Raw genomic sequence first — 23570 nt, 5'->3', positions numbered from 1 at the left:
GCCTGAGCCACTGTGCCCAGCCTATCCAAGATATTTGAAGTGAGAAAAAAAAGGACTGAACAGCGTATATAGTGTGTTACCTTTTGTGTAAAAAGAAGTATCCCTATATTTTAATGTATTACTTACAAATATGTAGGGAAGGATACATTATTAAATGCTAAGTGATTGCCTTCCAGGACTGAAACAGCTAACAGACAGAGATGGGAGAATCAATTATTTTTTATTCCGTCATGTTTTGAGTTTTGTATTAAGACTTTTCCTAATTTATATAGCTCTATAGAGAAAATGCATATAAAGAGTGAAGCTTAAAAGAAATAGTAGGTAGTCAAGAATTCTTTTTTTTTTTTTGAGACGGAGTCCCGCTCTGCGGCCCAGGCTGGAGTGCAGTGGTGCTATCTCTAGATCTCGGCTCACTGCAACCTCCGCCTCCTAGGTTCAAGCAATTCTCCTGCCTCAGCCTCCTGAGTAGATGGGATTGCAGGCGTGACCACCATACCTGGCTAATTTTTGTATTTTTAGTAGAGACGGGGTTTCACCATGTTGTTCGGGCCAGTCTTGAACTCCTGACCTTGTGATCCACCCGCCTCGGCCTCCAAATGTGCTGGGATTACAGGCGTAAGCCACTGCGCCCGGTCGGTAGTCAGGAATTTTAGAAATGAAAAAGGGCTGGGCACTGTTTGGTGGCTCACGCCTGTGATGCCAGCACTTTCGGAGGCTGAGGCAGGCAATCCCTTCAGCCCGGGAGTTTCAGACCAGACTGGGCAACATAGTGAGACCCTGGCTCTACCAAAAACAAAACAAAACAAAACAAACAACAACAAAAAACCCACTCCAAAAAACAAAAACGAAAAAAGTTGTATACTTCTGTTGCTACCTTTGAGGCTCATAAAAGCATTTTTCATATTTCTTATACTACTTGATTACAAAGTTCCTCAAAACCTTTGAATCTCATTAAAAACAATCTCTAAATTGATCGCTTCAAAATCAGAAAGTAAACAGCAAAAAGAAAACAACAAAAAACTTCATAAGGCTTCTTCACTGAAAGTAAACAGGTAAGAGGCTGGCTCTGTCGCCAGGCTGGAGTGCAGTGGCGCGATCTCGGCTCACTGCAACCTCCGCTTCCCAGATTCAAGTGATTCTCCTGCCTCAGCCTCCCAAGTAGCTGGGACTACAGGCGCGCGCCACAACGCCCAGCTAATTTTTGTATTTTTAGTAGAGACGGGGTTTCACCATGTTGGCCATGATGGTCTCTTGACCTCGTGATCCGCCCACCTGGGCCTCCCAAAGTGCTGGGATTAGAGGCATGAGCCACCACGCCCCGCCAATATCTCGTTTTTGAAATGATGAACAAGAGGTTCATCCCTGGACAGTTACCCTATTAGGTTCTATGAGACCCTTTGAAAACCCTGTCAAGTCTATATCATTTTACTCTCTGAGTTAAATTATAGCTTGCCCTGACTGAAAGGATGTTTAGAGGTGAAAGAAGTGTTCAGAATGATATGCTGAAGAAAAACATTAGTGGGCCGGGTGCGGTGGCTCACGCCTGTAATCCCAACACTTTGGGAGGCCGAGGCGGCTGGATTGGTTGAGGTCAGGAGTTCGAGACCAGCCTGGCCAACATGGTGAAACGGTGTCTCTATTAAAAATACAAAAATTAGCCGTAGGTGGTGGCTCCCGGCTTTAATCCCAGCTACTCCGGAGGCTGAGGTACGAGAATCGCTTGAACTCGGGAGGTGGAGGTTGCAGTGAGCCGAGATCGCGCCATTGTACTCCAGCCTGGGCGACAACAGCGAGATCTACCTCAATAAATAAATAAAAAGGAAAACATTAGTGGCAGAAGATGTTTAAATGACGAAGAAAGAGGGACGGTTTGGCTTCTTAGGGTAAGTTTACTGGAAATACCGAACAGCCTCCTGCGTCCTTTGCCTTTTTGCTGGACCTCTTGAGGACTCGAGGCTTCGACACCTGGAAGAAAGTCTAAGGAGCTCCGGGTTGGGCCGGATCCCCACCAGGAGCGAGGGGCGGAAGGCCTGGGTCTGTCACCTGAGCCCCAGAACCGGCATATCCGGTTCGGCCCGGCCCCGCCCTTCGGAACCTCACTAGCTGGCTACGCGCAGGAGGGCGTGAGCTCCCGGATGTGCAGGCCCTCTCCTGCCCTGGCAGCCCTGCCTGACGCGGCCGCAGTGCCCAGAGGCTCAGGCCTATATCGCTCGGGCGGGTCCTTTGCCTGGCCCGGGTCATCGGACCCTACAGCCGGGCACGTCACTACCCCGGGCGTCGCCTCCCGGCCCAGCCGGCCCACAGACCCCCGCTCCCTACTCCCCCAGCGGGGAGGGGCGCAGAGGCATCACGTGACGCCCCGCACCCGCCCGGGCCTGGTCACATGGTGGCACGGCCGCTGCGTCAGTCACATCCCTGGCTGCAGGAGTCCAGCTGCCGTCGCCGCCGCCAGCGGACGGGGCGGGGATCCTGGTGCCAGGTCCTCGTCAACCCGCCCCCGCCGCCTCAGTCAGCTGTCCCAGTCCGGGCCCGACCGTCATGGAGCGGTGCGGGGCCTACGCCTGTTCCGTGTGAGGCGCGTCGCTGCCGCCGCCGCCGCCGGCGCCGCCTTCGTTTGTCGAGGCCTCCGGAACCCCCGCCGCCTCCCGGAGCCCCTCGCCCTTGGCAGCCTGTCACCGCCCCCTGGGCGGGCTCGAATGCGCGTCCGGTGAAGGTGCAGGCCCGGCGCCGCCACTGCCGCAGCCAGGAGATGGTTCGGGCCTAGCGGAGCCGGGACTGGAGGTAAGAAGGGCCGACAGACTGACCCAGGGCCGGGCCGGGCCGCGGGGATTGTGGCCGGGGCCGGGTGGGGTGGGGGGCCACAAGTTCTGCGAGGAGCCTCGGGGAGACCCTCCGGGCTGGGGCTGCTCGATCAGGCGTCATCCCTCCCCTCATCTGCGCGTCCCACCCCACCACCTTCCCGCAAAAATAAGAAAATAAAAAAAGCTAACCCAGTCCTAACAAAAATTCCCAGAAATCCATCCGTTTAGTGTTTCTCCTTTCCTCTTTCTTTTCTCAGACATTCCATCGGCTGATTTGTTACTTTTTCATATCCTCCTCAATTTCAAATTGTGTCTAATTAAAGAGAAAATAGGCCCAGATTCTGGCTAACATTACCCAGCTAGTTCTCGCTTTCCTTCTCGCGATCCTGCGCACCTCTCCCACACCCCCCACCCCCGCAAAAAAAAAAAAAAAAAAAGGAAAAATTTCCGCCTTCGATTTGCGAAGGGGGTTGACTAAAAATGGGAACGTGGGGGTATAATACTCGAACACTCCCCCCCACAACTTCTGAATCGGTCTGTTACCTAGTTATCCCAGTAGCTTGTGCGTGGATATTGATGTTTAGGCCTTTCCTCCAGCTGCCTGTGCTTGGGGTTAATCTCGTAATTGACGTCAGTGCTTTGTTCCTTCTACTTTGCTGTTCCTTCCACTCTTTGAGGATGGATCATGGAGTACAGGAGTTTTGGGAGTAACCTTATTGCCTTTTCGTTTACAAACAGTATTATTTTCAGGAAGTGGAAGTAGGAATCTGAAATGTTTGTATATGGAGTTAAAGGCGAAGAGTTCGATTTAGGGTTCTCGTAGTTTTGTCAGTTGTAATTCAGAATTATGCGGTTTCTTCCCTGTTGGCCACATGGAAATTTTATACTAAGGCCAGTCACTTTTCCTTTGACCAGCGTTTTTCTTGATGGAATCTAAGCTATAGGTGTCTGTGAATAGACTGTAAATGTAACATAAAATGTGTGCTGTTCTTAGGGCTCAGATATGAAAAGCGCAAAGCTTCGTTTCTATATTGATTCTGCACTTCATAAAGTGCTTTTTAAAACTTAACTGGCCTTTAACTTATCAAAATTGAAATATTTATGAGAACTTTCTTAATTTGGGATTTGATGAAGAGCCTTTGTGGTCTGTGAGTCTGCCTAGAATCATCTTTGGTCATACGTGCATAAAGAAGTGTTGGCAAGTGGCCACTTGGTTTTCAACAAAGCTGTCTTTAAATTTCTCAGGTTCGTTTTCCTTATTATCACTGCATCTTTCAGCTCCTAAACATAAGAAAAATTCCCAGTAAGTTATTTTAAGTTATCTTTCAGAGTTAACTTACTAAAAATCTGGAAGCAGTCAAATTTTTCTTTATTACCAGCAGTTTCATTCAATTTGTGGTGGTTTGCAGGCTGGTACTTTGATTTTTGTTAGCTCTCTAGAAATAGTAGGCAAATTTTAATTTAAATAAAATTTTGCTTCAAGTGGGGACAAGATAGGGTGTCTGAAAAAAGAGCCTAGCTGTGTTAATTGGAACATGATCTACAATTTGGGAGTGTAAGGTGAAGCTGTGTAATTAAGAATTCTTAAAGATTGAATATTTTTGTTCTGAGTCACTTTCTACTTGTCAGATTCTCACATTCAGGTTGATACATTCTCTTCTGGGTACCCTTGAGTTATTGTACCCTTTTTGTAGCAATATATTCTGCAGCCGGGCCTGGTGGTTCACACCTGTAATCCTAGCACTTTAGCACTTTGAGAGGCCGAGGTGGGCGGATCACCTGAGGTCAGGAGTTCTAGACCAGCCTGGCCAACATAGTGAAACCCCGTCTCTACTAAAAATACAAAAATTAGCCAGATGTGGTGGTGCACACCTGTAGTTCTAGTTACTTGAGAGCATGAGGCATGAGAACCAAATTAGCCAGGCATGGTGGTACATGCCTGTAGTCCCAGCTACTCCAGAGGCTGAGGCACGAGAATCCCTTGAGAATCGCTTGAACTGGGAGGCGAAGGTTGCAGTAAGCCGAAATCACACCACTGGAGTGCAGTGGCTCCATCTCTGCTCACTGCAACCTCCGCCTCCCGGGTTCAAGCGATTCTCCTGCCTCAGCCTCCTGAGTAGTTGGGATTGCAGGTACACACCACCATTCCCGGCTAATTTTTTTTGTATTTTTAGTAGATACGGGGTTTCGGCAGGTTGGTCAGACTGGTCTGGAGCTCCTGACCTCGTGATCCGCACGCCTTGGCCTCCCAAAGTGTTGGGATTACAGGCGTGAGCCACTGCGCCCGGCCAACCTAGATGATGTCTCAAAACAAGCAGAAGCCCACTATATATTTTGCATTGTAATTTTCTTTTTTTTCCCTGTCTCTTGCAGATATTGAGGGATGCATAGTAATTTTCTTATAGATCTGTTACAGGGTCTTGGAGGAAGTACTATATTTATTCCTCTTTTTATCTTCCTCAGTATTTTACACAATTACTAGATTGAATTTGAATGTGATAATATTTTGAACTTGAAATTGTTCTATCAACTTATCTAAGATTTCACAGAAAGGTAATGTAAAGAAAGCTGTATGAACAAAGGATCAGTATTTGAAAGGGAAAAACCTGTCAGTTTCAGAAGATGAGACAGAAGATGAAGCTTTCTAAAAGTTATATATTTTGCCTTTTTTGAGAAGGTAAGGTAAATGCCATAGTTTTATGTGTACCTGAGAGGAACAAATAAAACAGGTATTTCTTCCTTTGTGGCCATCTACTGGTTTAGAATGGAGTTCAAAATCTATGAGGACTTTTCTTTGTGGTATTTTTAATAAAATCAAAGAGGTATTCTTAAGTATTGAGAGCACACCTGGACAATGACCCAGAAGTACAGCATGTACTATAAAAAATTGATGGCTTAGATTTTTTTTTTTTACTTTAGCTTTATTCTACAGATATCTCACTATGAAGACTTTGCTATATGATATAAAGGTTCCCAGCTCTCCTGCATCCTTATTGTTTTACCCATTCCCTTATTCATTTCCTCTGATTAGTTGAAACAATTCTATTTGATTTCTGGGAGGGTGTTAGCTAGTATTAGTTATTGTGAAAGAAGGTGTAGTTAGTGACTAAAGACTGCATAAAGCTAACCTGACCTGTTACCTTGCTGCTTTTTCCTTTGGTTTAAGAAAAGCACTCCTACTGGCCAGGCGCGGTGGCTCATGCCTCTAATCCCAGCACTTTGGGAGGCTGAGGCGGGCAGATCACGAGGTCAGGAGATCGAGACCATCCCGGCTAACACGTCTCTACTAAAAAAAATACAAAAAATTAGCCGGGCGTGGTGGCAGGCGCCTGTAGTCCCATCTACTCGGGAGGCTGAGGTAGGAGAATGGCGTGAACCCGGGAGGCAGAGCTTGCAGTGAGTCAAGATCGCACCACTGCACTCCAGCCTGGGCAACAGAGCAAGACTCCGTCTCAAAAAAAAAAAAAGAAAAGAAAAGCACTCCTATTTGTTGTTAACTCCCTGTACATACCCTTCTTGGTTATTTGAAGTGATATACTCTAGTACACGGAAGAGGGCAGTAATATATGTTCCAGTTACTGAGTTTTGGCACATCATCTGCATTCTGCATTCCTATTTGTCTTGATGTTCATTTTCACTGGTATCATATCTTGAAAATTTTAACGATACTGGGGCACGGAAATATTAGAACCTCCAAATTCAATTCCAGAGTATTCCAAAACATTTTAATACTAGAGCTACCTATTCTATTTTTGAAGAAAAAAGAAAACTTACTTAACTACCTGCTTTATCAGCTATGCTTTATTAAAAAAATCTGTAACCTTGTCGGGCCTGGTGGCTCATGCCTGTAATCCTAGCACTTTGGGAGGCCAGGGCGGGCGGATCATGAGGTCAAGAGATCAAGACAATCCTGGACAATATGGTGAAACCCCATCTTTACTAAAAATACAAAAATTAGCTGGGCATGGTGGCGCCTGTAGTCCCAGCTACTTGGGAGGCTGAGGCAGGAGAATCGCTTGAACCTGGGAGGCGGAGGTTGCAGTGAGCTGAGATCGCACCGCTGCACTCCAGCCTGGCAACACAGCAAGACTCCATCTCAAAAAAAAAAAAAAAAAAAATCTGTAACCTGAGGAATGTTCTGACAGAAGGCATTTTATGTAACTTTTTCTTTCTCGGAGTTCTTAATGAACTGTGTTGGTGGCTTTTAGGCAAGGAAACCTAGCTTATTAGTGGATACTGTTTTAAACTAATTACTTCAATAATCATTTCCTAGGACAGGTAAAAGAACTTCATGTATTCTTTTCCCAAGGTTGTTGGGTAGGAGGAGTCAGGGACTGACATGAATAGACTGCACTGGAAAGCCAGTATGGTTTGATTATCCAGAGATCTGTTCGGGGACAGGGCTCCCTGGGGTTGCTTTGGGCCTAATAGCTCTCCCAGGATTTTGTCAGTTTGGAGTTGCCTAGTGGGTTATGACTTTTCCTTTTCATGTCATCATTAGGGAAGGGATAGTTTTATGGAGAGGTGAGTACCAGCCAATACTCTGCAGAGACACACCTTCTCACCTTTTTGCAGTTGCTTCCATTTCTTCCAATTGGAATATTATTTCTTCTAACTTGTTTCTTACCTGTTAAAATTTCACCGTTTTTAAAGGCCTGATTTACGTTTCATTGCCTTCTTGAAGTTTTGGTTAATTCTTCACCCCACTCCAATTGTGATCTACTTCCTTTCAATCTCTGCATCACTTTGTAGCTCCTTTTTTTTTTTTTTTTTTTTTGAGACAGGGTCTCACTCTGTCGTCCAGGCTGGAGTGCAGTGATGTGATCTTGGCTCACTGCAACCTCTGCTTCCCAGGCTCAAGCAGTTTTCATTCCTCAGCCTCCCGAGTAGCTGGGACTACAGGTGTGCACCACCATTCCCTGCTAATTTTTTTGTATTTTTTGTAGAAATGGGGTTTTGCCCTGTTGTCCAGGCTGGTGTACCTCTTTTAATTATTTGTTATGCAGCTACTATGGGACTATAGCCTGCTGAGTAACATCACGAAAAATGTATTAGAGAAGACACTAGTAAAAGAAGGACTGTAAGTGTTGTAATATTTCATTATGTGTTTCTAAATATGAAGATTAAAACAATCCCAGTATTATACACTAAAAAAAGTAACATTCATTCCTTAATATCATCAATATCCAGTTAAGTGTTCACATTTTCCTGATTATAGTTTTTGTATTGTTTTTACAATTTGTGTGAATTAGGATCCAAATAAGGTCTGTATATATTACATTGGGTTTAGGTAATCGATACTTTTTTCTTTTAATCTATAAGTTTTCCTCTATCTTTTTATTGTGGTTATTCCCATACAATCGGTTTGTTGAAGAAGCCAGGTCTTTGCCCTATGATACTTCTCAGAATCTAGATTGTGTTGATGAGATCCCAGTGGTTTCATGTAATATGTTCTTTTGTCCCTTGTATTTTCTGTAAATTTTATTTATTTTATTTATTTTTTTATTTCTATTATTTGAGATGGAGTCTTGCACTGTCACCCAGGCTAGAGTGCAGTGGCATGATCTCAACTCACTGCAACCTCTGCTTCCTGGATTTCAAGCAGTCCTCCTGCCCCAGTCTCCTGAGTAGCTGGGACTACAGGCGCCTACCACTATGCCCAGCCAATTTTTGTATTTTTAGTAGAGACGGGATTTTGCCATGTTGACCAGGCTGATCTTGAACTCCTGACCTCAGGTGATCTGCCCACCTCGGCCTCCCAAAGTGCTGGGATTATACATATGAGCCACTGCACCCGTCCCTTCTGTAAATTTTAATAGTTAACATCTAGAAGTCTGATCTGATTTAGCATTAAATAAAATAACATTTTAAATAATAATAATTATTATTATTTTTTTGGACAGGATTGCACTCAGTTGCCCGGGCTGGAGTGCATGGGGCAGTCATGGCTCACTGCAGCCTCGATCTGCTTCGCGCATGTGATCCTCCTGCCTCAGCCTTGCAAGTAGCTAGGACTACAGGCACGAGCCACCATACCTGGCTAAATTTTTTGGTTTTTGCAAAGATGGGGTCTTGCTGTGTTGCCTGGGCTGGTTACAAATTCCTGGCCTCAGGTAGTCCTCCCACCTCAGCCACTCAGTGTGCTGAGATTCCAGGCATGAGTTACTGCACCTGGCCATTTTTCCTTTTTTTTTTTTTTTTTTTTGAGATGAAGTCTCACACTGTCACCCAGGCTGGAGTGCAATGGTGCAATCTTGGCTCACCACAACCTTCACCTCCCAGGTTCAACTGATTCTCCTGCCTTAGCCTCCTGAGTAGCTGGGATTACAGGCGCCTGCCACCACGCCAGCTAATTTTTGTATTTTTAGTAGAGATGGGGTTTCACCACGTTAGTCAGGCTGTTCTTGAACTCCTGACCTCATGATCTGCCTGCCTCAGCCTCCCACAGTGCTGGGATTACAGGTGTGAGCCACCTTGCCTGGCCCATGTTTACATTTTTAAATGGTGGGAGAAAAATCATTTTTTTTTTAGCAAGTCAATATTTTAGGAAACTCAGATTTCTCTCTCTTGCTCTCTCTCTCTTTTTTTTTTTTTTTTTTTTCTGAGATGGAGCCTTGCTCTGTTGCCCAGGCTGGAGTGCAGTGGCATGATCTCGGCTCACTGCAGCCTCTGCCTCCCAGGTTCAAGTGATTCTCCCTGCTTCAGCCTCCCGAGTGGCTGGGATTACAGGTGTGCGCCACCACGCCTAGCTAATTTTTGTAGTTTTAGTAGAGATGGGGTTTCACCAGGTTGGCCAGGCTGGTCTTGAACTTCTGACCTCTAGTAATCCGCCTGCCTTGGCCTTCCAGGGTGCTGGGATTACAAGCATGAGCCACTGGGCCCGGCCAGGAAACTCAGATTTCAATGTCCATAAATAAAGTTTTACTGGAACACAGACAGCACACCCGTTTGTTTTTTGTTTATGTATTGTCTGTGGCTGCTTTTGCTGCTGTGATGGCAGAATTTAGTAATTGTGACTATACGGCCTGCCAAACCTGAAATATTTACTGTGGCCCTAAAAACATTTATTGAATCCGGCCTTAGTGGATACTTGGGTTTGAGGATTTCTCTAGGGTTGAGCAGTTAGTTACAAGGTCCCTATTTACTGTGGTGGCTGTTAGGGTTTTTTTTTGTAGAATATGTATATTTGTATAATACATATGTGTATAATATACATATATTTACATATATTACATTTATTATATATTTATATATTACACATCTTGTGCATATTATGTATACTATAATATATGGTATAGTATATATTGTAGTACATATAGTATAGTTTATATGTAGTATATATAATATACTCTGCTGTATATTATATACTATGTAATCTCTGTAATACATGTATATGTATATATTTTATGTGTGTGTGTGTGTATATATATATATATTTTTTTTTTTTGAGACGGAATCTCACTCAGTCACCCAGGCTGGAGTGCAGTGGCATGATCTTGGCTCACTGCAACCTCTACCTTCCGGGTTCAAGCGATTCTCCTGCCTCAGCCTCCTGAGTAGCTGGGATTATAGGCGTCCGCCACCATACCCGGCTAGTTTCTGTATTTTTAGTAGAGATGGGGTTTCACCATGTTGATCAGGCTGGTCTTGAACTCCTGACCTCGTGATCTGCCCGCCTTGGCCTCCCAAAGTGTTCAGATTACAGGCATAAGCCACTAGACCTGACCTGTATAGTTATATGTACACTAGTATACTGTGCAAGTGAGCATTACCGTCTGAGCTTTGCTTCCTATCAGATCAGATTATCATAGTGATACAGATAGGAGGCAGGGAAATACTGGCTAGAAGCGGGTGGGGTACCTGGTGAGGGCCCCTCAAGCTTTGACCCATAACCCTAAATAAGAACTTCACATCCCTGTTTTCCTGCCTCAATGTTTCCTTTTCTATAACCACTCTGGCCCGCCACGCCCCTCCACCCTGTACCCATAAAAAGCCCAAGCTCCACTAGCAGAGGAACAGAGTGGTACGGCTGAGGAGAGAAGAGAAGAAGCAGAAAGGAGAAGCAGCAGCTGGACACCAGAGACTATGGGTTGGAGAGGATTTCAGCTAGGGACAGCTGAGCTCCAGGGGAAGATTATCTTCCCACTCCATACCTTTTCCAGCTCCCCATCCTGCTGAGAGCCACTTCCATCACTCAATACAATCTCTGCATTCAGCATCCTTCAAGTTCATGTGATCTGATTCTTCCTGGATACCGGAGAAGAACCTGGGTACCAAGAGGGCAGGACGTGAAAGGCTATCACCCTGACCTTCCACTGAGCTTAACACTTAGCCTCCACTGAGCTTAACGCTTAGCCATCCGTGGACAGCAAATGATGAAAGAGCATTGTTTGTAACACACACCCTCTAGGGCTCCAGAGGTCATGGGCAACCACCCCTAGATGCTGCCATGGGCTGGTATGGGGTTAATTCCTGCCAGCACCCAAAAGCTTCTGCACCCACTCACCCTGTGTGCTCCCCCTCCCGCAAGGGGTTTGAGCATGGCAGGTAAGCAAGTGAGCTACCCCTGTCACGAGTCACGTGATGGGGTCGAGGGAACTCTGCCGTGTCAGTAGGAGCTTGAACCCTGTTGTGAACTGCACATGCAAGGGATCTAGGTTGCATACTCCTGAGAATCTAATGCCTGATGATCTGAGGTGAAATGGTTTTCTTTCAAAATCATCTCCCCGCAACCCCTGTCCATCCATGGAAAAATTGTCATCTGTGAAACTGGTCCCTGGTGCCAAAAAGATTGGGGAGTGCTCATCTGCATGACTTTCCTGAATCTGGAAGGCACACCGTGTTCAAGAACTGGAAGGGACTGGTAGAAAGTATGAGATTAATCTGATGAGGAGGCAAGAGTCAGATCAAGTAGAATATTGTAAGCCATGTTGAGGACTTTAAAGTTTATCTTAAAGTAAACGGAAAGCTTATTTAAAAATTTTAAGCAGGAGTTAGGCAATCTGACCTGACTTGTGTCTTAGAAGGATTACTTTGGCTGCTGTATGGCATATAAAGAGAGACCGAGGGAAGTAGAAGTCCAATTAGAAAGGCTGTAGTGTTTATTCAAGCTGAAGATAAAATGTGGTGTGTTTTGAACAGTGGCAGTGGAAAAAGAAGTGAGGAAGGAGATTCAAAATATATTTTGGAGGTTATGGTGATGGATTAGATTTGAAGAGAGGTTGAAGGAAGAATTCAGCAAAAGCAGTTGGCTGGCTGGATGCACTACTATTAGGATGAGGATCACTGGAGGAGGAGTGGTTGGTGGTAAGGGAAAGCAGATCAGAAAATTAATTTTAGATGTATTAAGATTGAGATTTTTGGGACTGGGCATGGTGACTCATTACAAAGTTCTTGTAATCCCAGCACTTTGGGAGGCTGAGGTGGTAGGATTACTTGAGGCCAGGAGTTTTAGACTGGCCTGGGCAACATAGTGAGATCTTGTCTCTACAAAAAATTAAAAAGAAAAAAAAATTAGCCAGGTGTGGTGTCATGCATCCTTTAGTCCCAGCTACTCAGGAGGCTGAGGTGGAAGGATCACTTACCTAAGGAGTTTGAGGTTACAGTGAACTATGATTGCACCACTGCACTCCAGCCTGGGTGACAGACTGAGACCCTATCTCTAAAAAATAAAAAATTGAAATTAAAAAAACAGAGATTTCTTAGTTTTGAAGCCTTTGGGATTAAAAAAAGATAATACAATTTTTTTTTTTTTTTTTTTTTTTTTTAATAGAGACAGATTCTCCCTATGTTGCCTAGGCTGGTCTTGAATTCCTGAGCTCAAGCAGTTCTCTCACCTTGCCCTCCCAAAGTGCTGAGATTACAGGCATGAGACATAGTGCCTAGCCCTGATTTAGATTTCTTAGATAGCCAAAGGGCATTGTCAGACAGGTTCCTGGATGTGTGGTTTTGTATTTCAGAAGAGAAAGTGTCATGGGGAGCATATGTGGGCATTCTTGTTGTAGGCATAGAGTTGTTTTTTTTTGTTTTTTGTTTGAGACAGAGTCTCACTCCGTCACTTAAACTAGAGTGCAGTGGTACGATCTTGGCTCACTGCAACCTCTGCCTCCCAGGTTCAAGTGATTCTCATGCCACAGCCTCTCGAGTAGGTGGAATTACAGGCATGCACCACTATGCCCAGTTAATTTTTTTTGTTATTTTTAGCAGAGACGGAGTTTCACCATGTTGGCCAGGCTGGTCTTGAACTCCTGACCTCAAGTGATCTGCCTGCCTTGGCCTCCCAAAATGCTGGGATTACAGGTGTGAGCCACCACGCCTGGCCACATAGAGATATTTTAAGCTTTGGGAATGTAAGGAGAGGATATAAAATGAATGAGAATAAGACCCATGGCTGAGCACAGTGGAGCACCACTTTTGAAGACATCTGGTAGGTAGGATGGGAAGAGGAACTGGGGAAACTGGGAAGGCTAAGTGTTACAGAAGCCAAAGAGTATATCAAGGAGAGATAAGTGGCTGAATGTATTGAACGGTAAGTCAAGTAAAATGATAAAATATCTGTTGAATTTAGCAATATGGAAGTTGCTAATGATCTTGGCAAAGAAATATGATGTGGGAAATTGGAAACAGAATGTTGGGAAATTGGAAACAGTAGAATGTTGAATAGTGATTGGATACGACATTTTGGAAAGTATTAATAATTTGGTTGTATCTGCTAAAGTTGAAAATGTTCATCCTCTGCGGTAGTTCCACTTCTAGCTGTCTATTCTAGAAGAACTCTCACTCGTTGGTACAAAGAGATGTGCATAAAAATGATCATTTAGCATTGTTTGTAATGGCAGAGAACGGGGAAACTACCTAAATATGTGCCATCTGGAGAGTAGATAAGTAAACTGGATACACAGTGAAAATAAATGAACTACAGCAATGGATTAACCTCATAATGCTGAGGATTCAAAAAACTGAGTTGTTAAGAGTATACCTTTTTATTTTATTTTTATTTTTTTTTTTATTTTTGAGAAGGAGTCTCACTCTTTCACCCAGGCCAGACTGCAGTGGCGCTATCTCGGCTTACTGCAAGCTCCACCTCCCGGGTTCATGCCATTCTCCTGCCTCAGCCTCCTGAGTAGCTGGGATTACAAGCGCCCGCCACCGCGCCCGGCTAATTTTTTGTATTTTTAGTAGAGACGGGGTTTCACCATGTTAGCCAAGATGGTCTCGATCTCCTGACCTCGTGATCCGCCCACCTTGGCCTCCCAAAGTGCTGGGATTACAGGAGTGAGCCACCGTGCCCGGCCAGTATACCTTTTTAATAATGTTGAAAAAATATGCAAAACAATTCAGTTTCTTATTTAGAGATATATACATATGTAGTAAAAGTATAAAGAAAATTCCTAGCTGGGTGTAGTGGCTCATGCCAATAATCCCAGCACTTTGGGAGGCCGAGGTGGGCCGATCACTTGAGGTCAAGAGTTTGAGACCAGCCTAGGCAATATGGTGAAACCCCATCCCTACTGAAAATACAAAAATTAGCCTGGTGTTGTGGCAGGGCCTGTAGTCCCAGCTACTTGGGAGGCTGAGGCAGGAGAATTGCTTGAACCTGGGATGTGGAGGTTGCAGTGAGCTGAGATCGTGCCACTGCACTCCAGCCTTGGGAACCAAGTGACACTCTGTCTGAAAAAAAAAAGAAAAAGAAAAGAAAAAAGGAAATGAAATTCCTGAGAATGGTTGACACCAAAATCAGAATAGTGTCTACTGCTTACAGGGGGAGAGAATACTTGGAGATGTGATCCAAGAGAAGTACACAGCAGCCTTCAACTATGTTGGTAATGCTTTTATTTCCTAAGGTGGTTGTTTGATGGGTAGCACAACTGTTCACTGTATTGGTCCTTATCTTTTAGGGTAACATTTTATAAAATGAGTGGTTGCTGAGGAGGTGGAGAATCACCAAAAGTCCTTTTGAGAAGCTTGGCTGGAGAGAGATGTGGGGCCAATGAAGACTTTTTTTTTTTTTTTTTTTGAGACAGAGTCTCGCTTTGTTGCCCAGGCTGGAGTGCAGTGTCGTGATCTCTGCTTGCTGCAACCTCTGCCTCCTGGTTCAAGCGATTCTCCTGCTTCAGCTTCCCGAGTAGCTAGGACTACAGGTTTGCACCACCACGCCTGGCTAATTTTTGTAATTTTAGTAGAGACAGGGTTTTGCCATGTTGGCCAGGCTGGTCTTGAACTCCTGGCCTCAAGTGATCTGCCTGTCTCAGCCTCCCAAAGTGCTGGGATTACAGCAGATATGAGCCACCATGCCTGGCCTTTAAAAAAAAATTTTTTTAAGAAGAATATGTTTGAATGCTGATGGAAAGGATTCGTAGGATTCACTAGAGATGGAGAAGTTGAAGTTGTTGGAGAAAAAGATCGCAACTGCTAAAGGTCTAGAAGATAGCAAAATAAGGATAATTGTTCTTTGTTAGGGAGATTCGAGTTGTTTTCCTTTGTCACTGGGAGGGAAGAGAATAGATGTAGACACTGATAGTTTGAAAGTTGATGGTTGATTGATAAAAATATTTTTCTTCCATTGTTTTTTATTTTCATTTTATTTTATTTTTGAGATGGAGTCTCACAGCATCGCCTGGGCTGGAGTGCAATGGCGCAGTCTTGGCTCACTGCAACCTCTGCCTCCTGGGTCAAGCGATTATCCTACCTCAGCCTCCCGAGTAGCTACGATTATAGGTGCCCACCACCATGCCTGGCTTACTTGTTTGTTTATTTATTTATTTATTTATTGAGATGGAGTTTCACTTTTATTGCCCAGGCTGGAGTGCAATGGCATGATCTCGGCTCACTACAACCTCCATCTCCCTTTCAAGCGATTCTCCTGCCTCAGCCTCCTGAGTAGCTGGGATTACAGGCATGTGCCACCATTCCCGGCTAATTTTGTATTTTTAATAGAGACGGGGTTTCTCCATGTTGGTTAGGCTGGTCTCGAACTCCCAACCTCAGGTGATCCGTCTGCCTCGGCCTCCCAAGATGCTGGGATTACAGGTGTGAGCCATCGCGCCCGGCCAGGCATGGCTGATTTTTTGTATTTTTAGTTGAGATGGGGTTTCACTATGTTGGCCAGGCTGGTCTTGAACTCCTGACCTCGTGATCCGCCCGCCTCAGCCTCCCAGAGTGCTGGGATTACAGGCGTGAGCCACCATGCGTGGCTGCTTTTTGTTTTCATTTATTTATTTTTGAGAGCAGGTCTTGCTCTGTTGGCCATGCTGGAGTGCAGTAGTGCAAACATAGCTCACTGCAGTCTCAAACTCCTGGGCGCGCGCGCGCGCGCGTGTGCGTGTGTGCGTGTGTGTGTGTGTGTGTGTTTTTAGTACAGATGGGGTTTCACCGTGTTAGCCAGGATGGTCTCAATCTCCTGGTGTGTGTGTGTGTGTGTGTTTTTAGTAGAGATGGGGTTTCGCCGTGTTAGCCAGGATGGTCTCGATCTCCTGGTGTGTGTGTGTGTGTGTTTTTAGTAGAGATGGGGTTTCACCGTGTTAGCCAGGATGGTCTCAATCTCCTGGTGTGTGTGTGTGTGTGTGTGTGTGTGTGTGTGTGTGTTTAGTAGAGATGGGGTTTCACCGTGTTAGCCAGGATGGTCTCAATCTCCTGGCCTCGTGATCCACCCGCCTCAGCCTCCCAAAGTGCTGGGATTACAGGCTTGAGCCACCGTGCCCGGCCTAATTTTTACATTTTTTAAGAGATGAGGTCTCACTTTGTTGCCCAGGCTGGTCTGGAACTCCTGGGCTCAAGTGGTCCTTCCACCTTGGCCTCCCAAAGTACGGGGATTGCAGGTATGAGCCACTGGGCCTGGCCCATTGTTTCTTAAAGCAGAAAAATAATTTATTCCAAAAGATGGTAGAGAGCCAGGTATGATGGCTTATGCTTGTAGTCTCAGCTACTCTGAAGGCTGTGGCAGGAGGATTGCTTGAGCCAAAGAATTTGAAACAAGCCTGGGCAACACGGCAAGACCCCATCTCAAAAAAAAAAAAAAAAGACGGCAGAAATAAGATTTTCATCCTGAAAATGTAATTTGGTGTAGTTTCGTTGGGATCTTCCCTCTCAACATGCCTTCTTACTGACTGCCCCACTGGAGTCTTGTTTGTCTAGTAGCAGTTTTTAGACCCGTCACTGATTCCCATGTTTTGATAAGGCAAGAGCCGTCTTCAAATCTATAAATTCCAAGGGATAGATTAATGTATTTCTCAGAAGAGAGCATCTTCTGTTTTAGAAGAGTCCATAAATATTGTGTGGAATCAGCACAGTTTAGGTTAAGTACACACATAATTCATCAAAGTGTAAATAAGGTGAAGGAAAAAAATACTGCATTGTGAAAAAAAATTCAAATGTGGTATGAACATTTAAGGCAGCTGATGCCCCAAACAGGCAAAGTCGAAGAAGGTGGCCTGCATTTGGAGGTGATTTTGCATCCAAAAAGGAATTCGCTTTCTCGATTTCAATGACTGAACACTGTAGAACATGTCTTCTTCAAGTCTAGTGATGCTTCAGATACCAGGTGGTTTCATCTTTCAAGCATGGTCCATAGAGAGGGTTGCATTGGGCCAAAATTGCAATCAGCCAAAAGAGAGCGGCAAACTGAACAAGTCACCATCATGGTGATGATAATTCCCCAGTTAGGCTCCTTAGGGACGAACTAGGGCACAAAGAAGCCAACAGAGCCCCAGAACATGCTCGTCACTGTGAGGCCATGATACGCTATGTTTGCTGCTGGAGCTGCCTCTCTCTGATTTTTAGTATTGTTTTTTAATCTTTGTCCATTAAGACAAGGTTATTTGTGAATGAAAATTAGGATTGTGGGGAGTCACAGAACTTCGTGAAATACTTGTGAGGAGTGGGAAAGAACATTCATCAGAGAAAAACAGTACAGTTTCTCTTTGGGAGGCCGAGGCGGGCAGATCATGAGGTCAGAAGATCGACACCATCTTGGCCAACATGGTGAAACCCTGTCTCTATTAAAATACAAAAGATTAGCCAGACGTGTTGGCGGGCTCCTGTAGTCCCAGCTGTTTGGGAGGCTGAGGCACGAGAATTGCTTGAACCCAGGAGGCGGAGGTTGCAGTGAGCCGAGATCATGCCACTGCATTCCAGCCTGGCGACAGAGCAAGACTCCATCTCAAAAAAAAAAAAAAACATAATTTCTGGGAAACTTTGAGGGACGAGTTGAGAGTGATTTATGAAATACAATAAGAAATTCACATAATACATAAGGATGTGATGAAGAAAGCAAAAATGTGTGGAATTGTTATCTTTCTTTTCATGTTTTTCACTACATTATTTTAAACCTGAAGGCTATAGAAGTCTCATGACTAACTTTGGGGCAAAGGTCCTTCTGTGCTAAATATTGTCTGGGGACCTGATGTTTTGTTATTGGCTTTGATCTGTAGGTGTACAACCTTTGTTTCCCTGACTTGTAGGAAGTGACCTCTTCAGACTGTCTCATGGGTAGAGAAATCCCACCAAATGAGGCCAAGAGGGATTTATGTACTGCTGAGGCTTTGTGCTTTAGCATAGTGCATTGTGGTAAAGTTACAGTTTAATAGCAGTTGTAATATACTGGGTTTGAAAATAATTGAAATCTTAGCTCAAATCTCATTTGGACTTTCAGAGTTTAAATCACTCAATAATCTTATAGTTGAATGACTCTGTTTTTCAGTAGGATAGTTATTCTAAGACACTAAGTGAAAAAAAACAAAAAAACATTGTAACAAATTCTGACCTCCACTTGAATGGGGAATGTTAGAGTACACATTTTACACTAAATAGTTTTAATTTTTTGTTTTTGAGACAGAGTCTCACCCTGTTGTGCAGACTAGAGTGGAGTGGCACAATCTCGGCTCACTGCAACTTTTGCCTCCCAGATTCAAATGATTCTCTTGCCTCAGCCTCCCCAGTAGCTGGGACTACAGGTGCGCATCACTACACCTGGCTAATTTTTGTAGTTTTAGTAGAGATGGGGTTTGGCCATGTTGGCCAGGCTGGTCTTGAACTCCTGACCTCAAGTGATCCACTGCCTCAGCCTCCCAAAGTGCTGGGATTACAGATGTGAGCCACAACGCTCGGTTGTTTTAAATTTTTTAAAATTAAACTTGCAAAAAGTCATAAAGTGTTTTATATACTTATTTAACTAATTTATTTGAGACAGAGTCTCACTCAGTCGCCACAAAGTGCAGTGGCATGATCTCGGCTCACTGCAACCTCTGCCTCCCGGGTTCAAGCGATTCTCGTGCCTCCATCTCCCAAGTAGCTGGGACTACAGGAGCATGCCACCACGCCTGACCTAAAATGTTTTATAACTAATGTATGTGTTTATAAAAAAATTATAGAATGAATTTAATTCCTAGGAGTACACATTTAAATTTTTATTTTTACGGTGTACTAATTTTTTTATTGTGGCAAAATATATATAACAAAATTTACTATTTTAATAATTTTACATATACAATTCAGTGGCATTAAGTACATTCACAGTGTTGTGCAATCATCTATACTGTCAGTTTCCAGAACTTTTTCATCATCCCAAACGGAACCTCCCCACCTCTATTCTGTTTTCTGTCTCTATGAATTTGCCTATTCCAGGTGCCTCATATTAAGTAGAATCATGCAATATGTGTCCTTTTGTGTCTGACTTATTTCACACAGCATAACGTTTTCAAGGTTCATCTATGTTGTAGCATGTATCAGAATTTCATTCCTTATGGCTAAGTAGTATTCCATTATGTATATATATATACGACATTTTGCTTATCTGTGTTGATGGATCGTCATCTGTTGATGGACACTTGGGTTGTTTTCATCTTTTCGCTATTGTGAACGATGCTGCTATGAACACTGGTGTACGTGGATCTGTTTGAGTGTCTGCTTTCAGTTCTTTTGGATATATTCCTAGGAGTAAAATTGCTGGATCCTTTGGTAATTATTTGTTAAAGTTTTTGAGGAACTGCCAATCCATAGCAGCTGCACCGTTGTACATTCCCACCAGCAGTGCACAAAGGTTCCAAATTGTCTACGTCTTCACCAACATGTGTTATTTTGTGTTTTTGTTTTTATCATAGTCATCCTAATGGGTGTGGAGTGATATTGTGGGTTTTTTTTTTCTCATTAAACTTTACTTGTTTATTTATTAATTTATTTTTTTTGAGACAGAGTATTGCTCTTGTTGCCCAGGCTGGAGTGCAATGGTGCAATCTTGGCTCACCACAACCTCCGCCTCCCGGGTTCAAGCAATTCTCCTGCCTCACCCTCCCGAGTAGCTGGGATTACAGGCTTGCGCCGCCACGCCTGGCTAATTTTGTATTTTTAGTAGAGACGGGGTTTTTCCATGTTGGTCAGGCTAGTCTCGAACTCCTGACCTCAGATGATCCGCCTGCCTCAGCCTCCCAAAGTGCTAGGATTACAGGCGCGAGCCACTGTGCCCGGCCTGTTAATTTTAATTTTTATTTTATTTTATTTCGAGATGGAGACTTGTTCTGTCGCCCAGGCTGGAGTGCAGTGCAGTGGTGCAATCTCGGCTCACTGCAACCTCCACCTCCCAGGTTCAAGCAATTCTCCTGTCTCAGCCTCCCGAGTAGCTGGGATTACAGGTGCCCGCCACCATGCCCAGCTAATTTTTGTATTTTTAGTGGAGACGGGGTTTCACTATGTTGGCCAGGCTGGTCTCGAACTCCTGATCTCAGATGATCCTCCCGCCTTGGCCTCCCAAAGTGCTGGGTTTACAGGCGTGACCCACTGCGCCCAGCGTTGTTTGTTTTTAAAAGTAGGCAGTCAAGTGTGGGAGTGAGAAGGGGTCAAAGACTAGAGCAAGGGATTCAGTCTGTAACTTGACTGTGAACAATCAGTTGAGATAACTGACTACCTTCGAACCAGCCTCTCATTAAACTTTGTTTCATGGGTCTCAACATTCTGAGACAGATTCTTGGTTAAGTGGCTTCCATTAAACAGTACTGATTTTAAAAACTAGTAATTTAAAACTGCCACATGAAAAAAACTCAAAATGGATCACAAAACAGTCATCTTTTCCTTCTGAAGATTTTACCATGCCCTGTTATCATTAACCAGTCTTTTACTGTTAAACTTAAATGGCCAATCGAAACAAACAGTTCTGAGACTGTTCTTATACCATTGATTGAGACTGGTGGCAGGTATTAGGGATGATATTCATTTAGTCTTCTGAGCTTTCTGGGCAGACTCGATGATATTGCCAGGTCCAGGAGCCTTCTTGTCCACTGTTTTTTTGTTTTTTTTTAATTAAAAAAAATTTTTTTTTCTTTTTTTTTTTTTTTTTTTGAGATGGAGTGTCACTCTTGTTGCCCAGGCTGGAGTGCAGTGATGTGGTCACGGCTCACTGCAAACTCCACCTCCCGTGTTCAAGTGATTCTCCTGCCTCAGCCTCTGAAGTAGCTGGGATTATAGGCGCCTGCCACCACGCATGGCTAATTTTTGTATTTTTAGTAGAGATGGGGTTTCACTCTGTTGGCCAGACTGGTCTTGAACTCCTGACCTCAGTTTATCCGCCTGCCTCAGCCTCCCAAAGTGCTGGGATTACGGGCGTGAGCCAATTTTAAATTTTTTGAGAGAGAGTCTCACTCTGTCACTCAGGCTGGAGTGCAGTGGTACTATCTTGACTCATTTGAACTTCCACCTCTCAGGCTCAAGCATTCCCCAGACCTCAGTTTCCTGAGTAGCTGGGACCACAGACGCATGCCAGCACACCCAGCTAATTTTTTTGTATTTTTTGTAGAGATGGAGTTTCACCATGTTGTCCAGGCTGGTCTCAAACTCCTGAGCTTGAGTGATTCTTCTGCCACAGCTTCCAAAGTGCTGGGATTACAGGTGTGAACCACCGTGCCTGGCCTTATCCTCTGTTTTTTTTTTTTTTTTTTTTTTTGAAACGGAGTCTCGCTCTGTCACCCAGGCTGGAGTGCAGCAGTGCGATCTCGGCTCACTGCAAGCTCCGCCTCCCGGGTTCACACCATTCTCCTGCGTCAGCCTCCCGAGTAGCTGGGACTACAGGCACCCGCCATCACACCCGGCTAATTTTTTTGTATTTTTAGTAGAGACGGGGTTTCACCGTGTTAGCCAGGATGGTCTCGATCTCCTGACCTTGTGATCTGCCCTCCTCGGTCTCCCAAAGTGCTGGGATTACAGGCTTATCCTCTGTTTTGATGACACTCACAGCAACTGTTTGTCTTACATTATGAACAGCAAAACAACCCAAAGAAGGATAGTCAGAAGCTCTCAACACACGTGGGCTTGCCAGGAATCATATCAAAGATGGGAGCATTACCAGATTTCAAGAATTTAGGGCCATCTTTCAGCTTACCAGAATGGCAATCCGTCTTTCCCTTCAGCTCAGGAAACTTACAGGCAGTGTGAGCCATGTGGCAATCCATTACAGGAGCATAGCCAGCACTGATTTGGACTGGGTGGTTCAGGATAATCACCTGAGCAGTGAAGCCAGCTGCTTCCATTGGTGGGTCATTTTTTCTGTCACCAGCAACATTGCCATGATGAACATTTTTGACAGATACATTCTTGACATTGAAGCCCCCATTGTTCCCAGGAAAAACTTCACTCAAAGCTTCATGGTATATTGCAACAGATTTGGCTTTAGTTGTAACATTGACTGGAGCTAAGGTGACCGCTATGCTGACACCAGTCTCCACTTGGCCCACAGAGATAGTACCAATACCACCAATTTTGTAGATATTTTGGGGAGACAGACACAAGGGCTTGTCAGTTGGACAAGTTGGTAGTAGGATGCAATCCAGAGCTTCAAGCAGGGTGTTTACACTGGCATTGCCATCTTTACAGGTGACTTTCCATCCCTTGAACCAAGGCATGTTAGCACTTGGCCGCAGCATGTTGCCATCATTCCAACCGGAAATTGGCACAATTGCTACTGTGTTGGGGTTGTAGCCAACTTTCTTATTGTAAGGGCTGACTTCCTTAACCATTTCCTTGTATCTCTTCTGTCTGTAGGGTGGCTAAGTGGAATCCATTTTGTTAACTCCATCAATTAGCTGTTTCACACCCAATGTGTAAGTCAGAAGGAGATACCAGCTTCAAATTCACCAGCTGCAACAATCAGGGTAGCACAGTCAGCCCGAGATGTGCCTGTAATCATGTTTTTTAAAAAGTCTTTGTCTTGAGGCGTCAACTAGTTACATAATACTTTCTGGCCTCAAGTTTCCACAGGAAACTGTCATCAGTGCCACCACCCTCACACTCAGCTTTCAGTTTATCCAAGACCCAGGTATACTCGGAGGACCCCTTTCCCATCTCAGTAGCCTTGTAGAGACTGGGTCTCATCATGTGGCCCAAGGTGTTCTTGAACTCCTAAGCTCAAGCGATCCTCATGCCTCGGCCTCCTAAAGTGCTGGGATTACAGGCATGAGCCACTGCACCCAGGTGTTAAATGGTATTTTGTCAAGTGGCAGGATTAATAATATCTGACATGGGCTGGGTGCAGTGGCCTACGCCTCTAATCCCAGCACTTTGGGAGACCGAGGTGAGTGGATCACCTGAGGTCAGGAGTTTGAGACTAGCCTGACCAACATGGAGAAACCCCATCTCTACTTAAAATACAAAATCAGCCTGGCATGGTGGCGCATGCCTGTAATCCCAGCTACTCGGGAGGTTGAGGTAGGAGAATCTCTTGAACCCGGCAGGCAAAGGTTGCGGTGAGCCGGCCGAGATGGCGCCATTGCACTCCAGCCTGGGCAACAA

The 23570-nt window shown here is 44.6% G+C and overlaps 3 protein-coding genes and 1 pseudogene across 6 annotated transcripts in view; 2 read left to right on the top strand and 2 right to left on the bottom strand.

Moving 5' to 3' along the window:
- The first annotated feature begins 2088 nt into the window (after positions 1-2088).
- AFF4 (ALF transcription elongation factor 4) overlaps positions 2089-23570 on the top strand; it is an 88527-nt gene continuing 67045 nt past the window's right edge. Inside the window, exon 1 of one of the 4 annotated variants that reach the window (XM_003776661.4) lies at positions 2089-2781. The gene's annotated coding sequence lies outside the window, so the exon portion shown is untranslated. The remainder of the gene's footprint in view (positions 2782-23570) is intronic. The other 3 variants (XM_054556504.2, XM_063724263.1, XM_063724265.1) reach the window with 3 other exon arrangements.
- Positions 2829-9966, top strand: LOC112133373 (uncharacterized). Its single transcript, XM_054556505.2, is given in 3 exon segments — positions 2829-5108; positions 5110-5151; positions 5153-9966. Coding segments are annotated over 3 exon segments (612 nt in total). The 5' UTR covers positions 2829-4697; the 3' UTR covers positions 5312-9966.
- Positions 17319-19581, bottom strand: LOC112133497 (V-type proton ATPase subunit e 1-like; annotated as a pseudogene).
- On the bottom strand, positions 21135-23277 carry LOC134761430 (putative elongation factor 1-alpha-like 3). The gene has a single exon (XM_063724267.1). The coding sequence runs from the start codon at positions 22796-22798 to the stop codon at positions 22070-22072; it is 729 nt and encodes a 242-aa protein (XP_063580337.1). The 5' UTR covers positions 22799-23277; the 3' UTR covers positions 21135-22069.

The sequence above is a fragment of the Pongo abelii genome, chromosome 4 (genome assembly GCF_028885655.2).
Source record: "Pongo abelii isolate AG06213 chromosome 4, NHGRI_mPonAbe1-v2.0_pri, whole genome shotgun sequence".
NCBI lineage: Eukaryota > Metazoa > Chordata > Mammalia > Primates > Hominidae > Pongo > Pongo abelii.
This window is presented reverse-complemented; position numbering and strand designations above follow the sequence as displayed.